The sequence below is a fragment of the Drosophila pseudoobscura genome, chromosome 2, assembly GCF_009870125.1.
Source record: "Drosophila pseudoobscura strain MV-25-SWS-2005 chromosome 2, UCI_Dpse_MV25, whole genome shotgun sequence".
Lineage (NCBI taxonomy): Eukaryota > Metazoa > Arthropoda > Insecta > Diptera > Drosophilidae > Drosophila > Drosophila pseudoobscura.
This window is the reverse complement of record NC_046679.1, coordinates 14,639,881-14,661,328: the sequence shown is the minus strand read 5'-3', so window position 1 is coordinate 14,661,328 and position 21,448 is coordinate 14,639,881. Positions and strand designations below refer to the sequence as shown.

At 45.1% G+C, this 21,448-nt stretch overlaps 3 protein-coding genes across 7 annotated transcripts; 2 read left to right on the top strand and 1 right to left on the bottom strand.

The window, feature by feature from the left end:
- Positions 1 to 369: 369 nt before the first annotated feature.
- Positions 370 to 4,358, bottom strand: AP-1sigma (AP-1 complex subunit sigma-2). 5 transcript variants are annotated; one of them, XM_001358751.4, is made up of 5 exons: positions 4,223 to 4,358; positions 3,806 to 3,984; positions 3,628 to 3,736; positions 3,426 to 3,563; positions 370 to 603 (listed from the first exon to the last, which is right to left on the bottom strand). In XM_001358751.4, the coding sequence occupies exons 1-5, from the start codon at positions 4,223 to 4,225 to the stop codon at positions 559 to 561; spliced, it is 474 nt and encodes a 157-aa protein (XP_001358788.2). In that variant the 5' UTR covers positions 4,226 to 4,358; the 3' UTR covers positions 370 to 558. The 5 variants fall into 5 exon arrangements, with proteins under 5 accessions (XP_001358788.2, XP_033233134.1, XP_015037376.1 ...); XM_033377243.1 differs by lacking the exon at positions 4,223 to 4,358 and adding an exon at positions 4,048 to 4,064; XM_015181890.2 differs by lacking the exon at positions 370 to 603 and adding an exon at positions 1,131 to 1,931.
- A 572-nt stretch (positions 4,359 to 4,930) lies between these two features.
- Positions 4,931 to 11,547, top strand: GluProRS (Glutamyl-prolyl-tRNA synthetase). The gene is made up of 6 exons (XM_001358750.4): positions 4,931 to 5,082; positions 5,250 to 6,182; positions 6,244 to 6,415; positions 6,483 to 7,545; positions 8,377 to 10,254; positions 10,322 to 11,547. Exons 1-6 carry the CDS (start codon positions 5,040 to 5,042, stop codon positions 11,408 to 11,410), a joined length of 5,178 nt encoding a protein of 1,725 aa, XP_001358787.2. The 5' UTR covers positions 4,931 to 5,039; the 3' UTR covers positions 11,411 to 11,547.
- Positions 11,548 to 15,928: 4,381 nt separating this feature from the next.
- Positions 15,929 to 20,981, top strand: LOC4801743 (putative fatty acyl-CoA reductase CG5065). Its single transcript, XM_001358749.4, has 6 exons — positions 15,929 to 16,048; positions 17,636 to 17,888; positions 19,260 to 19,654; positions 19,806 to 19,915; positions 19,993 to 20,449; positions 20,504 to 20,981. The coding sequence occupies exons 2-6, from the start codon at positions 17,667 to 17,669 to the stop codon at positions 20,919 to 20,921; spliced, it is 1,602 nt and encodes a 533-aa protein (XP_001358786.3). The 5' UTR covers positions 15,929 to 16,048; positions 17,636 to 17,666; the 3' UTR covers positions 20,922 to 20,981.
- The last annotated feature ends 467 nt before the right edge of the window (positions 20,982 to 21,448 follow it).

Genomic DNA, 21,448 nt, shown 5'->3' with positions numbered 1-21,448 from the left:
CGTGTGCTGAGAGAGAGAGAGAGAGAGAGAGAATACAAATGTAATCAACAATTTGTTGGCTGCTGCCGGTGCTGCCAACTTGTTAGAGGTTGGCTCCAACCCCACTCCCACCACCCCCAAGAGTGTGGCCATATTGCTGCGGGGGAAAAAAATCCAAACTCAGGGAAACAGTTACACTCGATACGACTTTTATTTGATTATTTACTTTTGGATATATATGTAGTTGGTATATGGGATGTGGTGTATTTTGTATAGGGTGTCTTTTCATCAGATTTATCTTATATCTCTAGAGTTGAGCACACCGTCGATTATTCTTTTTATTTCGCTTTGCTTTGCGTTGCTTATCCTTTAAGTTATTCTTTAAAAGTATGAATGTGTGTGTGTGTTTTTATTGGGGTAGGGGTGTAAAATGTACTTTTGCAAATTGTATTTGCCAAGCGATATAGGGAGTATAATCTATAAAAAACTGACGGACTTTTAAGTTTAGATTTGAATACATATACACGCATACATTTTAAGGCAAAATAAGTACTGTTATATTTTGATGGACCTGCCAACTTATCCCAGGCCATGATCATCGAAGAAACTCTGCGGGGTCTCATCCTGTAAAAGGGAGAAGGCTTTACTTCAGTTTTGGCTTTGGTTCGGTTTTTGCTGAAGCGGGGAGATGTACTTAGAAATCAAATCATAAAAGCATCGATACTGTTGGCTAGCCCACAAAAATATGCTATGAAAGAAAGATTAAGAACTAAAACAACAGGACGACACCAAAAGGGTGCACTAAGCCTAGACATAGAGAGAATAATAGAGTGAAACAGAGAGAGAAACACAGTGGAGAACAGTGGAGAGTCAAGGTCAGAGAGCAGTCAGTGTGACACAACAGCAAAAACATCAATTCAATCAAAAGGAATACTTAAAAAAATGACATACGATACATATAAAATAATATACTAAAGACTCTGGATCGGCAGCTCAAAGTTCTTACCATTATCCATTCATCATAATAGACATAGTGGTATACGAGTACTTTTATCTTTTGGAAAAATACTTTTGTTTTTTATTTTAAGTTTTACAAAAACACAGAAAATTTGGCTAAAACGTACAACACACATACATAAACAGATACCATATATTGTAGATACATATATATATTGTATATAGACTATAGTTTATTCAGTTAGCACTAAAGGATGAATATTACATTCTTTTTATTTAATTTCTTTGTTTCAATTATATATTTTTCATGTTCCACATTAAAGCTTACTTTTTTCTATGGTAAAAATAGTATTGCATATATCCCCTCTCTAATATTTAATTATTGCCCATTTGATGACTGATTTGGAATGATCTTTCATGTATGTATATATAGTAGACGAGGAATATTAATTCAATTGCTGGATTGAGTTTAATGATCGATCGGTAGGTAACCTTGGATGGCTGGCTCTACGTGAGTTTTGAGTTTGAGGTGTTTTGCATGAACTTTTTGCCTGCTGTAGGATCTACATATGTATATGCGTGTGTGCGTGTGTGTGTGTCTTATCGATAGAATCAACCAATAGATGTGTAGGAACCGTGTGCCAATGTATTTGCCGTGGGAATAACTATCATTTATACTTGGTTTTGTTTGTCTCTGTTGGATTTTATTGCTTTGGAGCCTCCCTTGCTGCCTCCCTCTTCATCTGCTTCAGGGTTTCAGTACTGTACAACAGCCCCAACTCACAACACACACATATACACATACACATCGAGGAGCAATGGTGGGGCAAGTGTCAAAAGAGTGCTGTGTGCATGTGTGTGTTCAGAGGATTGCTGTTCGTGTGTGCTTTCGTGTGGGTTGTGTTTGTTTGTTTAAATATCAACTACATGGATTCTACGGAATTTGTCTTTTAGAGTAGTCCAATATCTCTTAAAGTGCCCTCAACGGCTTCGTCCTGGAGTACACAGAATAGAGAGAACAATAAGAACGAGAAGAGTAGATGGAAGAAATAGTAGTAGCAGTAGTATGTAGTTTCAGTGGTAGTATCAGATGTGTACTGTGAGTGGTGGTATATGTATGTTGTTTGTTGTTTTTTTCCCGATTTTCACGGCACATTTGTGAGTGAGCGAATGGTGAGTGGGCGATGCAAGAGAACACGGAACATCACAGCGCAGGGATTTTGGCCAGAGAGGGGAAAGAAGCGTTGCATATGTTGCACACATATATGTATATATACAGCTCGACTGATCTGACCTAGACACTCCACTACACAACCCTTTTGGGGGTGGGGCTCCCTGTGGCAGGGGCTCTACGACAAAGTACATATTTTACATAGAGAGATTACACTTGTTTTTTTTTTTTGGGTATGGTATGGGGTTTTCATCTAGTTCAGATACTCATTGAAGTCCTGCGATTGTTGTTGGTTTGTTGGTTGGTTGGTGGTGGTGTTACATCGATTTATGCAGTGGCGGGTAGGGAAAGCGTTAATAATAACAAGAGAAAGGGTATAATGGTTACACACTTATATGGCTTATATGTATACAAAAATTATTGGATGTACGGTATGTCTAGTTAGTATAGGAAACTGTCAAACTACCAAAGATCATGCAAAACAATCCAAACTACAACGTTAGAATTATGATATTCTTATAGCTAACAAAAACACAAAATTGACTACAGATCAATCCGGTAATCCGCTAATCCGCTAATCGGTAGGTAGGTAGGTAAATGGCAATCAATTGTGGACGGAACTACGTTGGCTTTTAGGTTGTACGTACAATAGTTTAGCGATATCTATGGCAAGTTCAATACTGTATAAATAACTCTTGAAAAATTCTCACAATTCGTTTCGTTTTCGGCGGAGGGCAAGTCTGTGGCACGCAACTGAGGCATGCAATCAATTTTCGAGGCGTTTACAACTTGTGTGTGCTTTACAATATCTTCAATGTTTAGGATCTAGTTATTAACAAAAATGAACAACACACACAGACGGAATCGTATCTTAGGACTATTGCAGCGAGTAAAAGAACTCTTCTTGCTTCTTGCGATTGTTGGTTAGATTTGGTTTTTGTGTACAGACGTGTATTAAGATATTAGTTTCGATTGCACAAATTAGAGAAACAAAAGAAACAAAAGTAAGTAATAGTAAATAAGAAGACAGAGAGATAGAGAACCATGAAATGCATATATGAGGTAATATAATGATTCGGTTCGGGATTGCAACAGGCTTTTAGGAAATGAATGGCATATAAAGGCATTTATAGTAAATATAGATGGAAACAAACACTAACAAGATAACGAAACTAAAAACCAGCGAATCGATAAATATGTAAAACAATTAACAATATCCGGCATATATATAGTATATAGATATACATATATACATATGTATATATAGATTCGACACAACCGCTAGGCATTACAGATCATATGTCTCGGGTGTACTGACCTCTTGTAGCAGATCCTGTGAGGCAATCGCTTTAAGTACATTCTTCTTCGATGTCTCCTGGATCTCGCCGCCAATTAGCAGCTCATCGAGAATGAAATACGCCTTCTCGAAGTTGAATATGATGTCCAGCTCGCAAACCTATGAGAAAATCAACCAAATTTTAGTGCTTCTTTGATGGCCGGTCTCTAAAAATGGCACTTACGCTGCCAAAGTACTTATCCAGCAGCTCCACATAGCGATGGATGATCTCTAGGGTCAGCAACTCATTGTCGTTCTGCTCGATGGCGCAACAGAAGTACAAGCTGGCATATCTGTACAAAAAATAAAAATAGAAGGATCAGTCAGAGATGCCTTTGGAGAAGGGAATCCCATTGTCGCACCTCTTGTATACGATTTTGCAGTCCTTCCACTCCAGGAACGAGCACATCTTGGGCTTGCGAGCCAGTATCGTGGTCACTAACTCGCGGGTGATCTTCTTTTTCACCTTATCTGGATAGGCCATGTACCACTTCTGCAGCCGTAGCTTGCCCTGCCGACTGAACAGCAGCATGAAAAGCATCTACAGCGAAGGGGAGGAGGATTATCATCGATTTGCTACAGAAGTCATTAATTTTGTATATACTTTAAGCCACAATTTTTCCCACTGACACAGTCATCAGGCCCACACACACACACACACACACACACACACTGAGCCACAAATGAGCCAACATCAACACCAGAAACACAACACGAAAACCAAAGATTTCTCTTTCAAATCCTTTATGTACTGTACGCTATATTTCTATTAACCTTACCATTCTTTGGGGCTAGGCCTTTGTGTGTTTATATATGCGGCCACTTTTCTCTTAAAATTTAACAGGAAAATGGTATTTTTTCATGCACACTGTGTACCTGGCCTTATCAATATACCGTCCGACCCGCAGAAATATACCGTAAATATACCGATAAGAAAACGAACTTAGTCCACTTAAGCCCCCTCTTTTTAAACAGGTCAACGACTTGAGGTAAATGGCGAAATATATTACTGATTGTAAGTTCTTCTTGTATATGCATTCCATCTATCCCATGAACTAAATAAAACTACGCTAAAACAATTCAATTTTCATTATTTTAGAATTTTGGTGGAATATTTAAATACCTCCTTGTCTACAATGGGCTAATCATTCTCCGTCAAGGATTATAGCTCGATTTTGATTTTCCTAGCTAGCTAAGACTTTCATACCTGAACATATAAATTTATCCGATAAGAGAATTAGTTTTCCATATAACTGATTCTTTTTAAGGACTCTTTTTAGGGATTTGTGTCTAAAAACAAGGTTTTAGCAATGTGAAGCAAATTTAATATTCCGTTGAATATTTCTGGCTAACTACCCGCGTAGTTTTGTCCCAATGGTGAATAAATTCTCTACAAGATTTTAAGTACTCCCATTTATTGAATTTGGACTAAAACAAGATTATAAATATATATATAAATATATATAAATCAGCCCTGGGTCTAGTTGCCACTTGCAATATTGTCCATCCCTATTGTGTGTACGTTAGCAGCTGGCCGTACTCGTGCCGTTTTTAAGCCGTGGAATTTCATCAATCGAATTTAATTTGCAAGCGAATATGTCAATAAAGCTCAAAGCAAACATCAACAATCCGCCTATAAGTAAGTTTTTTCCAAGCCGTATCGAGTATCACAAACCACCTCTGTGCCCTTTGTGAGGTTATATCAGAACGCACCGCAAAGTCTATTTATGTACAAAATTATCCCCGATTCGTGGGGTTATTGCATCAGTTTTTTATGATTCGATATTAATTTGCGAACATCCGCAGGTGGGCTGGCAACGGCGCATCTTATCAGCGGAACGGTACCAGTGGAGATAGTCTGGAGCAAGGAGGAGACCTCGCTGCAGTTCCCGGACAACCGTCTGCTGGTGTGCCACTCCAACAACGATGTGCTGCGCGCCCTGGCCCGAGCCGCTCCCGACTACAAGCTGTATGGCGAAACGGCTATCGAGCGGACACAGATCGACCATTGGCTGTCCTTTTCGCTAACGTGCGAAGACGACATCTCATGGGCCATGTCCTTCCTGGACAAGTCGATTGCGCCGGTCACTTATCTGGTGGCCAACAAGCTGACCATCGCCGATTTTGCCCTCTTCAACGAGATGCACTCGCGCTATGAGTTCCTCGCCTCCCAGGGCATCCCCCAGCACGTCCAGCGCTGGTATGACCTGATCACTGCCCAGCCTCTGATCCAGAAGGTGCTGCAGTCGCTGCCGGAGGAGGCCCGCTCCTCGGCGAAGCGGGTGAAGCGCAGTCCTAATGCCTCCAAGGAGCAGACGCCTGCCAAGGGCGGAGAGCGCAAGCAGGAGGGAAAATTTGTGGATCTTCCTGGCGCCGAGATGGGCAAGGTTATTGTCCGCTTTCCCCCAGAGGCTTCGGGCTACCTGCACATCGGACACGCCAAGGCGGCGCTGCTCAATCAGTACTACGCCCTGGCCTTCCAGGGAACACTCATCATGCGCTTCGACGACACCAATCCGGCCAAGGAGACGGTCGAGTTCGAGAATGTCATTCTTGGCGACCTGGAGCTGCTCCAGATCAAGCCGGATGTCTTCACGCACACCTCCAACTACTTCGATCTGATGCTGGACTACTGCGTCCAATTGCTGAAGGAGAGCAAGGCATATGTGGACGACACACCGCCGGAGCAGATGAAGCTGGAGCGCGAACAGCGCGTGGAGTCGGCCAATCGATCCAACTGTAAGTGGAGGAACCGACTATCCCTTGAAGGCTAGTAATCCTTTGTATCGCCCGATAACAGCTGTGGAGAAGAATCTGTCGTTGTGGCAGGAGATGGTCAATGGCTCGGAGGCCGGACAGAAGTGTTGCGTGCGGGCCAAGATCGACATGTCCTCGCCGAACGGCTGCATGCGGGATCCCACCATCTATCGCTGCAAGAACGAACCGCATCCACGGACAGGCACCAAATACAAGTGGGTATCCTCCTTGAGAATCTTCGCTAGAATCACACTTAAAAAACCGGTAACTTCTCTCTTGCAGGGTCTATCCAACATATGACTTTGCCTGCCCCATAGTCGATGCCATCGAGAATGTTACCCACACGCTGCGCACCATGGAGTACCACGATCGCGATGACCAGTTTTATTGGTTCATCGATGCGCTGAAGCTGCGCAAGCCGTACATCTGGGAATACAGTCGCTTGAACATGACCAACACGGTGCTGTCGAAGCGAAAGCTCACGTGGTTCGTGGACTCTGGATTGGTGGATGGCTGGGATGATCCTCGCTTCCCCACAGTGCGTGGAATTCTGCGGCGCGGTCTGACCGTCGAGGGCCTCAGGGAGTTCATCATTGCCCAGGGCAGCAGCAAGTCCGTGGTGTTCATGAATTGGGATAAGATCTGGGCGTTCAACAAGAAACTGATCGATCCCATTGCTCCCCGTTACACGGCCCTCGAGCAGGAGAAGCGTGTGATTGTGAATGTTGCGGGGGCCAAGGTGGAGCAAATCCAAGTGCCTGTCCATCCCAAGGATGAAGCGCTGGGTAAGAAGACTGTGACCCTTGGCCCACGTATCTACATCGATTACGTGGATGCCGAAGCCCTGAAGGAGGGCGAGAATGCCACCTTCATCAACTGGGGAAATCTGCTAATCAAGAAAGTCCACAAGGATGGCTCCGGCAGCATCACGTCCGTGGATGCCGCTCTCAATTTGGAAAACAAGGACTTCAAGAAGACCCTCAAGCTGACGTGGTTGGCGGTGGAATCCGATCCCGCTGCCTATCCACCCACCTTCTGTGTCTATTTTGACAACATCATCAGCAAGGCTGTCCTTGGCAAGGACGAGGACTTCAAGCAGTATATTGGACACAAGACACGCGACGAGGTCGCCATGCTGGGCGATCCCGAGCTGAAGAAGTGCAAAAAGGGCGACATCATCCAGCTGCAGCGTCGTGGCTTCTTCAAGGTGGATAATGCCTATGCACCGCCCAGTCCTTTCTCCAATGTCCCCTCGCCCATCATCCTGTTCTCCATTCCCGATGGCCATACCAAGGATGTGCCCAGCTCTGGCCTGAAGGTCAATGCTGCGGATGCCAAGACAACGGTGAGTACTGCACATAGGGGTGGAATAAGAGATATTTCTTTCTATGGGGGAATTTGTGTTCTTTCGTATAATTGGAATTGTATGCCCATACTTAAGAGTGTTCTGTCATAGAATAATTTTTCCGGCCAGTGGTCTGTCTTTCTTCTATAAAAGATGGGCCCTTCTCTTCGATTGGCAGGATAGGAGTAGTATATTTTATACTTGCTGCTTCCCATAGCAACCCATAGATAGTTTTGAGAACAATTCTTTATTGGGAAGTACGTATTTATGGTGGTCTACCTTAATTTCATACTGAATGTTATCGAAGGACATTTGATTGGGGAGTTTTTGGAATGATCGCATTATAGCCCCATATGATTAGACTTTCAAATGTGCATAAACCCAAGTAAGGAAGATCTTCAAAGTGATTTACTTTATCTAACTTACTGTTGGCTGTATCCAAAAGTAACTATTGGAAATAAATTATGATCCATTGTCTGTTTCTCATAGCACGCAAAACTAATGTAAAAGATTGTCTTAGGTTAAAATCTTTCATTTAATCCATTCCTGTGTTAGAGTATTCAAAGAGCGACCTGCTCTACCTGTCGCTCTTCCTCTGCCTTTTGCGATCTCTCTCTCTCTATCTCCAATTTACTCTCCACTCATGTGCCGCCATCTGTCGGAGTAAACAGGTATATGCGATCGCCACGAGCCGCCGTACGCGTCGGAAGAAGAAGCATCGTCGCCAAGAAAGAGCCTCATTAATGCATTCCATTCCCGCTTGCTGACGTACCCAAAATACAAAACAAACTTGTGAAAGGTAAAACCTAAAGACAATTCCTTACCTTACAGAAAAAGTCATCCTCTCCTGCTGCCCCTGCATCCGCTGGAGCCTCAAACGACAAGGCTGCGGAACTGGACAAACTGATTGGCCAACAAGGCGATTTGGTGCGTGAACTGAAGACCAAGAAGGCCGCCAAGGAGCAAGTCGATGCTGAGGTGAAAAAGCTGCTCGGCCTGAAGGCGGACTACAAGGCAGCCACTGGCAAGGACTGGAAACCAGGCCAAACACCTACCCCAGCCTCCACTACTGCTCCCACGGCCAATGCCAACGACGCGGGATCCGTCAACGCCAGCATAGTCAAGCAGGGAGAACTAGTGCGCGACCTCAAGGGCAAAAAGGCGGCCAAGCCAGAGGTTGAGGCTGCTGTCAAGGTGCTTCTAGAGCTGAAAGCTCAGTACAAATCCCTTACCGGACAGGACTGGAAACCAGGCACTGTAGCACCCGCTCCAGCACCAGCTAAAGCTGCTGCTGCTGCTCCAACTGGCAACGATTCGGTGGGGAACATCCTAGCCCAGATCACGTCCCAAGGCGACAAAGTACGAGAGCTGAAAACAGCCAAAGCCGATAAGGCCACCATCGACGCAGCCGTGAAGACGCTGCTCGGCCTGAAGGCAGACTACAAGGCAGCCACTGGCACCGACTGGAAGCCAGGCACCACAGCCCCAGCTCCAGCCCCGGCGGCAGTCAAAGTCAAGCTGGAAAAGTTCCCGGAGCCGGCTCCCCCTGCAGCAGTGGGCACATTGCTGACGAAGATCGCACAGCAGGGCGACAAGATTCGCGATCTAAAGGCAGCCAAGTCGGAGAAGTCACTGGTGGAACCAGAAGTCAAGCTGCTGCTGGCCCTTAAGGCGGATTACAAGTCGCTGACGGGACAAGACTGGAAACCAGGCACTGTGGCACCAGCTGCAGCTACCACTCCAGTGGCTACAGTCGACCTGACGGGAGGAGACTCTGCGAACGACATTGCCTCCGTTTCGACGAAGATCCAGGCTCAGGGCGACAAGATACGCCAACTAAAGTCGGCAAAGGCAGGGAAGGCCGCCATTGAACCCGAAGTGCAGACCCTGCTGACACTCAAAGGAGAATACAAGAGGCTGAGCGGCAAAGATTGGACTCCTGACACCAAGGCAGAGCCCGCAGTCGTGAAAAAGGAAGCCAGTCCCACGGCGATGGCATCCCCAGCCAAGGATCAGCTAACGCTGGAAATCAATGCCCAGGGTGAAAAGGTGAGAGCAGTGAAGGGAGGCAAGGCATCCAAGGAGGTGGTGGAGGCGGAAGTGGCCAAGCTGCTGGCTCTGAAGGCCAAGTACAAGGAAGTCACCGGCACGGACTTCCCCGTGGCTGGACGTGGAGGCGCTAGCGGCGGTGGAGCTACGAAAAAGGCGCCCAAGGAGCCGCAACCGAAGCCGGCCAAGCCTGTCAAGAAGGAACCAGCGGCAGATGCATCTGGTGGTGCCAAGAAACAGACACGCTTGGGCCTGGAGGCCACCAAGGAGGAGAATCTGCCCGATTGGTACTCGCAGGTGATCACCAAGGGCGAGATGATCGAGTACTACGATGTGTCTGGATGCTACATCCTGCGCCACTGGTCCTTTGCCATCTGGAAGTTCATCAAGCAGTGGTTTGATGCCGAGATCACGCGCTTGGGCGTCAAGGAGTGCTACTTCCCCATCTTCGTGTCGAAGGCTGTACTCGAGAAGGAGAAGACGCACATTGCGGACTTTGCCCCCGAAGTGGCATGGGTCACGAAATCTGGCGACTCGGATTTGGCCGAACCCATTGCCGTGCGTCCCACCTCCGAGACAGTGATGTATCCCGCCTACGCCAAGTGGATACAGTCCTACAGAGATCTACCCCTCCGCCTTAATCAGTGGAACAATGTTGTGGTAAGTGGGATGACACCTCCCTATAGTAAAAAGCCCCCTAATCTTTAATCGCTTTTCTCTCTTGTAGCGTTGGGAATTCAAGCATCCGCAGCCATTCCTCCGTACACGCGAGTTCCTCTGGCAGGAGGGGCACACGGCGTTTGCCAGCCAGGAGGAGGCCGTCAAGGAGGTGCTGGACATGCTCGATCTGTATGCTCTGGTCTACACGCATCTGCTGGCCATACCCGTGGTGAAGGGCCGCAAGACCGAGAAGGAGAAGTTTGCGGGCGGCGACTATACCACCACCGTAGAGGCCTTCATATCTGCTTCGGGCCGAGCCATCCAGGGCGCCACCAGCCATCATCTGGGCCAGAACTTCTCCAAGATGTTCGAGATCGTCTACGAGGACCCGGAAACGCAGCAAAAGAAGTATGTCTTCCAGAACTCCTGGGGCATCACTACCCGCACCATCGGTGTGATGATCATGGTGCATGCTGATAACCAGGGCCTTGTGCTGCCTCCCAATGTGGCCTGCATCCAGGCGATCGTTGTGCCCTGCGGCATCACCGTCAACACCACAGACGAGGAGCGTGCTCAGCTGCTGGATGCCTGCAAGAAACTCGAACAGACACTGGTCGGTGCAGGAGTGCGCTGCGAGGGCGACTACCGCGACAACTACTCGCCCGGGTGGAAGTTCAATCACTGGGAGCTGAAGGGAGTGCCGTTGCGCCTCGAGGTGGGTCCCAAGGACCTGAAGGCCCAGCAGCTGGTGGCCGTGCGTCGCGACACCGGCGAGAAGATCACCCTACCCCTAGCCGATGTGGAGAAGAAGATCTCCGCTCTCCTCGAGACCATCCACGGAAGCATGCTGGCCAAGGCACAGGCGGATCTTACAAGCCACACGAAGACCGTCAAGAGCTGGACGGACTTTTGCGTCTTCCTCGAGCAGAAGAACATGCTGCTGGCGCCCTTCTGCGGCGAGACACCCTGCGAGGACAATATCAAGGCGGACAGTGCCCGGGACGAGGAGGCCGAGCCCGGTGCTCCCTCTATGGGTGCCAAATCCCTGTGCATACCCTTCGACCAGCCAGCCCCCATTGCGGCCAGCGACTTGTGCATCCATCCCGGCTGCACCAACAAGCCCAAGTTCTACACGCTCTTTGGTCGCAGCTATTAAACACCACCGGTCGAGCCTCCATAATTCTATAACTAAATTCGATATCCCCGACCGATGAACCGATATGTACTCTTATCTTGCAAGGACCTTAATATTCATTTAATCGATTAAATCTTTAAACAAATTTTACTTTTAAAGAGAATATTTTTTGAATTTACACTTTTGAGGCTAGAAAATGCCAGGCAGAAACGCAACCAGCTGTACGAGGCGCGCTGCTGCATGACGCCCATTCCAGTAGACGCTCAGTAGAGCTTTCCCTCTATTCTGTATAAGTATTTCAGTCCAGGCTTAGCTTTTGTTTTTGGGTTCGGTTCAATTTACTTACTCAACCTTGAACTCCTGGCACACATGTAACCACCAGTATTCCCAGCCCATCTGATGTATGAGGCGCACCTAATGTAAATTGCCAGTTTTCCATGGAGTTTGTCAAACTATTTAGCTGAGAACGACCCCCGATGAACCTGCCTTGCAAGGCCGGAACACGCTGAACCGCTAACTGGAAACCCAAATTAAATGTCACTTATCCCCCGGATACCTTGTGGGATTCCATCTATATAAAAAAAATTAATTATTTATGAAACACTTGGCTGAAATACTTTGGTTTTTAAAAAGGTATCAATCGCACGCCAATTAAGAGTATATATTTTTTATTTAATTGTTTGTAGCGTATGTACCCTGTAATCAACGGCTTAGATGGGGTATATGGGTAGACCGAAGGCAACTCTTGGAGTAAGTTCTACCACACTTTAAGGTCAACTTTTATTTGATTTCTTGTGTCATTAAATCACCACAAAATATAAGATACAGAAACCCTATAAACTCTTGCCGGATATTCCAGATATATCGTTTCATAAGACAAAGGGTATCCCACCACCAATTAACAACTTAAAGAGTCGTTCGACATGCTGCCCCTTCCGTGAGACACCGCCTGCTCCAGCAGCTGCATGTAAATAAACTGAAAATCTTTTATCGACAGCCACCCATGGGATGCCTTTTGGATACAGTTTCCTACTGCACATAACCTTTCATAAGATCTATATAGATCAAGATTTATAGAAATGGCAAAATAGAGGAGATTCAGGAATCGCCCTCTCCAATCCAATTGTTGGTGTTGATTCGTTGAGGGCCTCTACAATTATAGAAAGACATTGTCATTAATGATAAATAAAATAATTGTGACACTTGCAGCTGGAGCAGGGCCAGCCAGAGAGGGGAATCCAGCGGCATCCAGAAGGGGGACCACAGCGAGAAGCGGTTTAGGAATTGCCTGGAGCTGTTGCAGCTAATTAAATGCATATTTTTTACTTGCACGTCAGTAGACAAAGCTGTCGACTTGTTTTGAATGGAAAATATAGGAATGGAAAAAATGGAATGGAATTTTACATACATCTACGGCTATCTACGCCTATCTACGGCCGAGCCCACGCTACGGACCGGTCTCCGGATCAAAACCCCCCGACACACAGACACAGACCCGACCTGGACAATATTGCGTAGTGATATGCGTAAACATCAACACGACAGAACAAATGGAAACTGCATAAGCGACCAAACTGCGAAAAGCAAACACATACAGTGCGTTTCGCGATTGCAACACATAGTTGTCAGAGCTCCTTGGAAGCAATGGTAATGAGAATTTCAAGAGTTCCCTCAAGAGTAGATCTATTCCGTAGATCCATGGTTCACACAATACTTAGAATTTGGATAGTTCTCCGGAGAGGAAACCTGCTAAAGATATGTGAGGGCAATGTCCAACAGATTTTAGAATAGTTAGATGTTCTCTCTGTACAGGCTTATAGCGCTGATCCGCCCTGTTTGTATATGCAGCATCTGAAAAGAATTCTGTTTCCATAGCCTGGTCTGTTGACTCGGGTCAAACCTTAATGTGTTCTACTTAGCTGTTAATCGATTGGCGAATACACAATAAATATTTACCCGCAACAGAAGCTAAAAGAATTTTTGCAATTATGTTTGATTTATGGGGTAATTCACTTGATCCCGATTTAGCACAGAGGCTTGTTTTATAGAGGCCGTAACTCTCAGGAAACCCATTTCGGCCAGTCGGGAGACTCTAACTTCAGCGTTTGATCCAGCCCCCCAGCTCCAAGCAATCAATTGCACAGAAAATTGCATAATATAATGAATTCCGAGTTGAATGTAAAGGCAACCAGTTTATAATTGCATGATTACTCATCGCTTCATGGTGAGAGGAGGAGTGGCAGTGGAGAGTCAAATTACAGCCGCAAAAGAATCATCATTTGTAGGAGTCTTTTGGAGTCCCGCATCATTAGAATCTAGTACACAGAATTTAAAATGGAACTTGAGGAAAAATTGAAATAAATCGGAGAATAGAAGGGCAAGAGAACGAAGAGCTGGAGCATAGGAACGGATTCACAAATGACTCATGAAAGAACCCGGAAAAGCCCAGACAGAAACATGTGTGGAATCTTTTTAGCTTCTTTTTGTGCCACCCAAGGGAATCCCAAATTAAATGAACATGACTCCTCTGGCGTACACAGAGAACACCCTGAAGAAATCTAACACTTTAAATGGAATCTTTGTCGAATATAGATAGAGAAAAATCCGAAGCAATCCGGTAAGAGTGCCAAAGAAGACCTTCGCAAGGGGTCGTTGCTCGCAACTCCATCTTTTCCGCATCAACCAAACGCCACCCAAAATAGAACATGGGAGGAGGAAGTTCCCTTTCAGCAGCAATTTGCGGGCCAGTGCCAAGTAATAGTTCCCTCCAATCTGACGTCTACAGAATCAATTAGAGTGGAACCACGAATTGGGATCCAGGGGTCCAGTGGCCGACCGAAAGCTGTTGTTTGGTTTTGTTCGGAGCTGCCAAAACAAATTATGTCATCAAAGGAAAGGGAAATGAAACTGAAACTGAACCTGTGACTGGGATGGACTGGGAAGCTGCTCTTGATTTTGGTTGCTGTTGATTATGATGATGTTGTTGATGAGCCAGAGAAGCCTGTTATTAACCGCAATGCTCTTAGAGCACCAAACGAAAAGGAAAACGTAACGGACACGTTGCTGAATCAGAAGATGATTCAAGGTCGTCATCGTGACCATTATACTTTGTATTCGCTGGAGTTTTTTTTTCTGTATAGTCAGTCGGGTCGGGGAGTGGCGGCCCGATGATTGTGAAATCCCAGGCGATCCTGCGGCCTGATTGCATGCGACAGCCTGCCTGCCATCTCCCGTCCATTACCACAGCTGTAACTCTGCCGCTTGTACCCCTCATTCCGGGTGAGTAACTAACCAACCAGACGGGTCAGCTTTTTGCCTGGCTATTATCGACTTGCAGCCGTGGATCAGGTTCCCAAAGCAAACAAGTAGGAGCACTGTGCTGCAGTATTGCGACTAACAGATGACTCTTGTTGGGGCTTTCTTTTTTAAACTACAGCAGCATTGCTACTGCAATATCTGTTGTAATTATTTGTAGATATTAAAAGTATTCACAATCAGATAGCCTAAATAGTACATCATTTTAAAGTCATATCTTTATTCTTGTGGTGTTAATTGTACTTTGGGATTGTGGCAATAACTTATACCACTTTTGATCACTGTTGTATCTATTGGACTAATAGAAAGGTTCTGATATGTCTGTATCGAAGTTCAGTGGAAAAATATACATATTTATTTTTGTTTGTAATCAATTCCCGTATCTCAACATGAATACACCTCATCTTGCGATCCTTCGTTTCAGAATATGTAAGAGTATATTGCAGCCCGTGACATATCTCCGCTCCTGACCAACATACCCCAATGTCCTACTCGTAAAGGGTAACATATCTTTTCTGCATCCAAAAATTGCATGAATGCATCCAAATCTGTGTTTGTATTGTTCAATGTATGGGTTGCACCTCTATACACACATACACATATGTATGTATATACATCTGTCGTGCTAAATGCAACTGTTTCGTTTCCATGGATGACATGCAGTTTTTTAGGGCCACCGCATAAAAGAGTCTCTCCATCAAGTGGCTGGCCTTGGTTTGGTCCGACTTCGTCTCTTGAGTCTGTCCTTTTTTTCCACATCTTCTTGGTGGTGGGGGTTGGTTTTGGGGAATTTCTGTTTTGAATCTTTCTCGGACGTAGGGTTGCCAGGTTGCCAGCAGCATTGCCCTTGCCCAGAGCGCGACACCGAGACTGCTTTTAGTTTTTACGTGCCGTTAAATTGGTTACAATTTAAGTGTAATAATCGGGCCCGTACTCGTACTCTTACCGCCCGTACTGGCCGAGTTTCGTCTTTAGGTTTTTATGGGCCTGGTCTCTCTGTTGGAGGGCAAGATCATCTTACGGTGTTTTCGGCACACTCTACCCGGAAAAACAGCCGAAAGACACCTGCCTGAACAGAGGGCTCCACTGCTGCTGACATTCGTATCTGTGTTAACTGTTAAAGCTATCGACTGTATGGGTGTGTGTGCATTGGCGTTGGCGTTGGCTGAGACGCTGACGGCGCGAGCGGTCGAGTTTCCTTTGAGCCGAGTATAACTTCGAGCCAATTGCCCGCTTCCCATTCAGTTGCCGCTGAGTACTCAACAGATTCAATTCGCGATACGGAAACCTCTCTACGGAAATCTAAGCCGAGTCGTACCGAACCGAAAGTCCGAACCCTTGGAAGTGAGTTTTCGTAAGGGCGCTAATCGCTACTGCCAATCCTCCTCCTCTATCGAGTGTGTGTGTGTGTGTTTGGCTTTACAATTTACAAACAACAAAATCAACAAAAAATACATAAAACAATTCAAAGAAACACAACTGTGCAATGTCTAAATTTGCGTGCCACACATGAGTGGCAGTTACGTGAACAGAAAATCCATTTCGGGAGGCGTCGTGTGACATGATCATTGTCTACATCTCCACAGTCGTATGTTTGTGTGTGTGTGGCAACTACTTTAAACAATAGTAAATTTATGGCTGGAAATGAATGCAATGCCCCCAGAATGGAGGCAGGAACCCCAGTGACTGAATGCAAAGTTTGTGCCTTAAGTCTTTTGTTTGCTCTGCAAAAAAGAGGGGAGATGTGTGCGAAAATGCAAAGGAAATCCCGGTGTTTTATCCATGAATCAAACATGCTACGGAATAATACTTATTTGAAAGGAATATATTTCCTCTATTGCAGAATCTGACCTACTTTTTAGAATGATTTATGCAAATGGCAATCGCAATATATTATCATATATTTTTCGAAAAAGATAAACTTTTTTCTGTAGATTTTCATTCCAATGCTTTTGCTTTGCAATTTCAATTCTGTGGCTACTTTTGTAAGCTGTATACAAATATATTTTCGCATGATTACAAAACCTGTTGCCTTATTAAGACACATTGAAAAGTAATTGCGAAAGACAGGAAATACCTTTATTGAGTATAACAAGATCCCCAGGGAGTTTCCTTTCTTAAAAATATATCGAATCCCCATTGAGTTTCCTTCATTTGTAATAAGATCAAAATCCCCATGGAGATACCTTCCTTCTACACAAATCAAAACTCCCCGTGGAGTTGGAAACTCATGGGAATACCTCCAATTAAAGAAATACTTGCATAATTTCTGCATTTGTTTATTAAAGATATATAAACACTTCCTGCATAAAAAATAACATTACAGCGGCTATAAAACGAGAGTGAAAAGCAGACGCATTTAATGCATTTTAAAGACACAGAAAAGAGTAAACTCTGACCCAAATGGCTAATTGCTCGCCCCCGCGCCCACTCTTGGATTGCTTAAGATCTTAATGCAAACTAAAAGAAATAAACAAACAGACTCGACACTTTACCAAAAAAGAAAATAGTACCTATAATGAATATTGTTAACAAACAAACAGGGGCACCGACAAATGGATGGACCGCTAACAGGTCTTTAAAGCTATGGCTGTATTTACCAACAGCCTAAACAGATGATACGAGCATCCAAGAGGTGCGAGGGCAAATAGAGACTACGAACCCGGGGTTCGTAGAAAAATCCCAATTGGCCACGCCAATTACATTCAGTTGGTCAACATACACTCTTGGCTGTTGGCCATTGACCATTTGACGTGTTTCTGCCACTGCTACTGCTACCGATCCGATCGTATTTCATCAGCGTCGGTGACATTGAAATAGAATATGTCGCCGGAGTAGGTTAGACAAACAAAACGGCCAACCACTCGAGCGGGGGCAAGTCGATCTTGAAACTTGTAATGTCAACTCATAGCAAACTTCCTTTGGTCACAGATCATCCGGAATCCATAGCGATCACGTAGCCATGGAAATACTGCGAAGCAATGCCGGTAGTGGCGAGTCGGAGATTGCCAAGTTCTATGCCAACAAAACGATCCTCATCACTGGAGCCACCGGATTTATGGGTAAAGTTCTGGTGGAGAAGCTCCTGCGCAGCTGTGGGGATCTGAATGTCATCTATCTGCTGATCCGCACCAAGAAGGGTCTGGATCCCAGCGTGCGGAAGGAGCAATACTTCAAGTGTGTGGTAAGGCCCCTAATCCTAATCGTAATCCCCATCGTATCCATTATTAAGTGTTGTTAAATGTATTATTTATGGCTCGTAAATAACTGCTAATCAAAGGCACTCTCTTATTAGCGGCTTTTCCAAGAGAATCACTTGAGCTATGAGTAATTATTGTACGTAGAGCCCTACAAATTCTTCTTCCGGCTGAGTGACTCCAACTACTTAGATGTATCATACGTACTCGTACAACATGTAATTCCCACTAATAAGGAACTATAATAATATTAATCTGTGGGCGGCATTCCTTCCCATATCGATACGAGCACTAACCGCAAATGAAGACTTTTATTTTCCGGGGGAAATTTCAGCCATTTATTTACAAATAATTACCGGTATCACGATTGAAATTTAACGAGGCAAAAGCAATAATTAACAATGGTAATGTAATTACATAAAAAACTCATGTTATTGACTCTTTTTTGGCATATTTTATGTGGTTAATTGTAAAGTCTATTCCTCCAAAAATGTGTAGAGAAGGTGAAAACTTATCTGAGCTTCCTACGAATACTGCATTTCTTTAAAAGTGATATTTTGTATAATATTACAGCATGTTTAATCTTTCTTATTGATACAATAATCACCGGGTGGCAACTGAATTGTTGTGGCTTCAGCTTCATAGCCCTATTATTATAGATGATGCATAATTATACGTATATCCCACCCTATAGCATAGCTTATCCCATCCATCCACCGACCTTGTGCCTTATCATTGCCATAATTTCCTCTTTAAACTGCTTTACAGCTCCCAACGTACTGGTATAATGGGTTTTTGGGCTGCAAAGCAGTTGAAAGAGGAAAATATTACATGAAGTTATTAAAAATAAGTTCTATATAATTATGTGCCATAACTGTAACCACCGCAGCTGAACTAATATTTCGTTTGCCCTCCATTTGAGGGAAAACTTCGACGAAACGCCGACTCCCCCAAAGTGTTATTACCAAATTATCGCAGCACTTGAAGTACACAGAAATACTGGGTGCCAACAAAGCGACCGACTCATAGACATTTAAAGGTACAGAGACAGAGACAGAGACAGTGACATAGCCATAGCCACATCCATGGCGTTTATAAGTCAAGGTGATCATTATTGCTTGAAAAAATCCGAAATTACAATGACTTTTAATTGCTGTTACGCCGGGCCGGCGCTTCAACCGCCGACATGGTCCATTAGACCATGATTCTAAGCAGTCGGACAGTTGCCCAAAACCAGCCAAGAGACCCAACTGCAAACTCCACATTGCAATTCCAACGCCATGACACTTAATTAATGGCTGAGGGTCTGCTTCCCCTCTACCAATACGAGTACATGTGCATGTTTTTAATCATTGCAGAGTTTTAGCAAGCTGCTGGAGAAGAATCCCGACATCGTGGACAAGGTGCGCGTGGTAAAGGGCGATCTGCTCGAGCCGGACCTTGGCCTGAGCGCCAATGACATCAACACACTCGCCTCCAATGTGGAGATTGTGTTCCACTGTGCGGCCAATGTGCGCTTCGACCAGCCGCTGCGGCCCATGGTGATGATGAACGTGGTCGGCACCCTGAAGGTGCTGCGTCTGGCCGAAAAGATGAGCAATCTGCAGTCACTGGTGCATGTATCCACCTCGTACTGTCAGTGCAACGAGAGTGTGCTGGAGGAGCGCGCCTATCCAGCGCCACAGAATCCCTTCTCCATCATTGAAATGGTGGAAACAATGGATGATGCTGCTCTGGCGGAAATAACACCAAAGTAAGTAGCAGCTCTTCTGTAACAGAACGAAGATTGAAAAGAAAAATAATTGCAAAATGATAAGCATTTCCTCCTGCAAGGATTGCAATCGAACTGCTCTGTCTGCCTGCCATTTTATGAACAAATTGCCTCGATTTACTTTGCTTTCTAGATTACTAAATGGCTTGCCCAACACGTACGCTTACAGCAAGGCCCTGTCCGAAGATCTAATTTGCAGATACAACACCAAACTGCCCATTATCATCACACGGCCCTCCATTGGTACGTTTCCAGATGATCAGCCAGTCTGCCTCTGTTAATTGCTTTATTAAATTGTGCATGCTCCATTGCCTTTGCAGTAACGGCGGCCATTAGCGAACCACTGCCAGGATGGATTGAGGGCGTCACCGGACCCACTGGCCTGATGATTGGTGCCGCCCGAGGTGTGATACGATCGATGCACTGCAATCCGCTGTACTCCTCCACAGTGATACCTGTAGACAAGGCCATCAACGGGTTGATCTTGTGTGGCTATCAGCGCGCCAAGGCTAGCAGCCAGGAGAAGGCGCCCAGCAAACGAAACGAGGTGCAGTTCTGCAACCTATGCATCTCCAAAAAGGCCCTGACCTCGTGGGGCGACAGCATTGAGACGGGTCGTCGCTTCTTCTACGAGACTCCGCTAAGCTTCTCCCTGTGGTATCCCGGAGGATCCATCAAGAAGAACTATTACCATCACTTGTTCTGCGTGATATTCTTTCACTATCTTCCTGCCTATTTTATTGACTTTTTGATGCTGATCTCTGGCCAGAAGCCCTTGTAAGTTACTGACTCCATAAATCCACTATCATTTCAAGCATTACCTTTTTGCAGCTTGGTGAATGTGCAGCGCAAGGTGTCGATGGGTCTGAAGCTACTGCAGTACTACACAACGAAAGACTGGGAATTTCAGAACGAGAAATTTCAGGAGATGAGCAGCCAGCTGAATGCTATAGACGAGGAAATGTTCGACACCTCTGTGGGCCAGCTCAATTGGGAGACCTACATCAGCACCTACATCATGGGCATGCGCACCTACATTCTAAGAGAGAGCCCGTCCACTCTCCCGTATGCCCGCAAAGTGTTACGGCGCCTCTACATCCTGGACTGTGTCAGCAAGGTGCTGTTCTTCACCCTCACATTCTGGTTCTTATGGACACATATGGACGGTTTCGTGGAGAGTGGTGACGCCTTCATACGGTCATCACTTAGCAGTATCTACCATGAGCGAAACAACACAATACACGCATAAGCTTCTTTCTAATAATGTAAATCAAATATAGACCCCAAGATTTTCTTTATTTTAAGTGTATATAAAATTGTTTTATTAGTCAATATTTGAATTCTAGCTGGGAGCTTGTTCTTTTGTGAACAGAACTAAAGTTTTTCAACACTGCATAGATATCGATACTTGTATGTTCAAATAGTTCGAAACGCGAGCTTTCAAAGAGAGCAGTGATCGTCAGCAGATTTATGTACCATTTAATATTTCGAGTTCGAACTAGTACCGGTTCCGGTGTACATATATGAAGTTTTTCGTGGTGTAATGGAAACGTGTAAAAAAAAACGGCGACGACTACAGTGAAACAGGCATAGATGATATCCAAGATGGTGGTGTCAGGGAAGGCTATTCCCTGCGTCTTTGCGTTATTGAAGACAAGCGGTAACAAGGAAGTTTCGAAAATAGAGAAGATGTAAACACGCCACAAACTTCACCCACTGCAAATACGCCTCTGGACTGCGCTTGTTGCCGACTATTTTGCAGATAATAATTATATA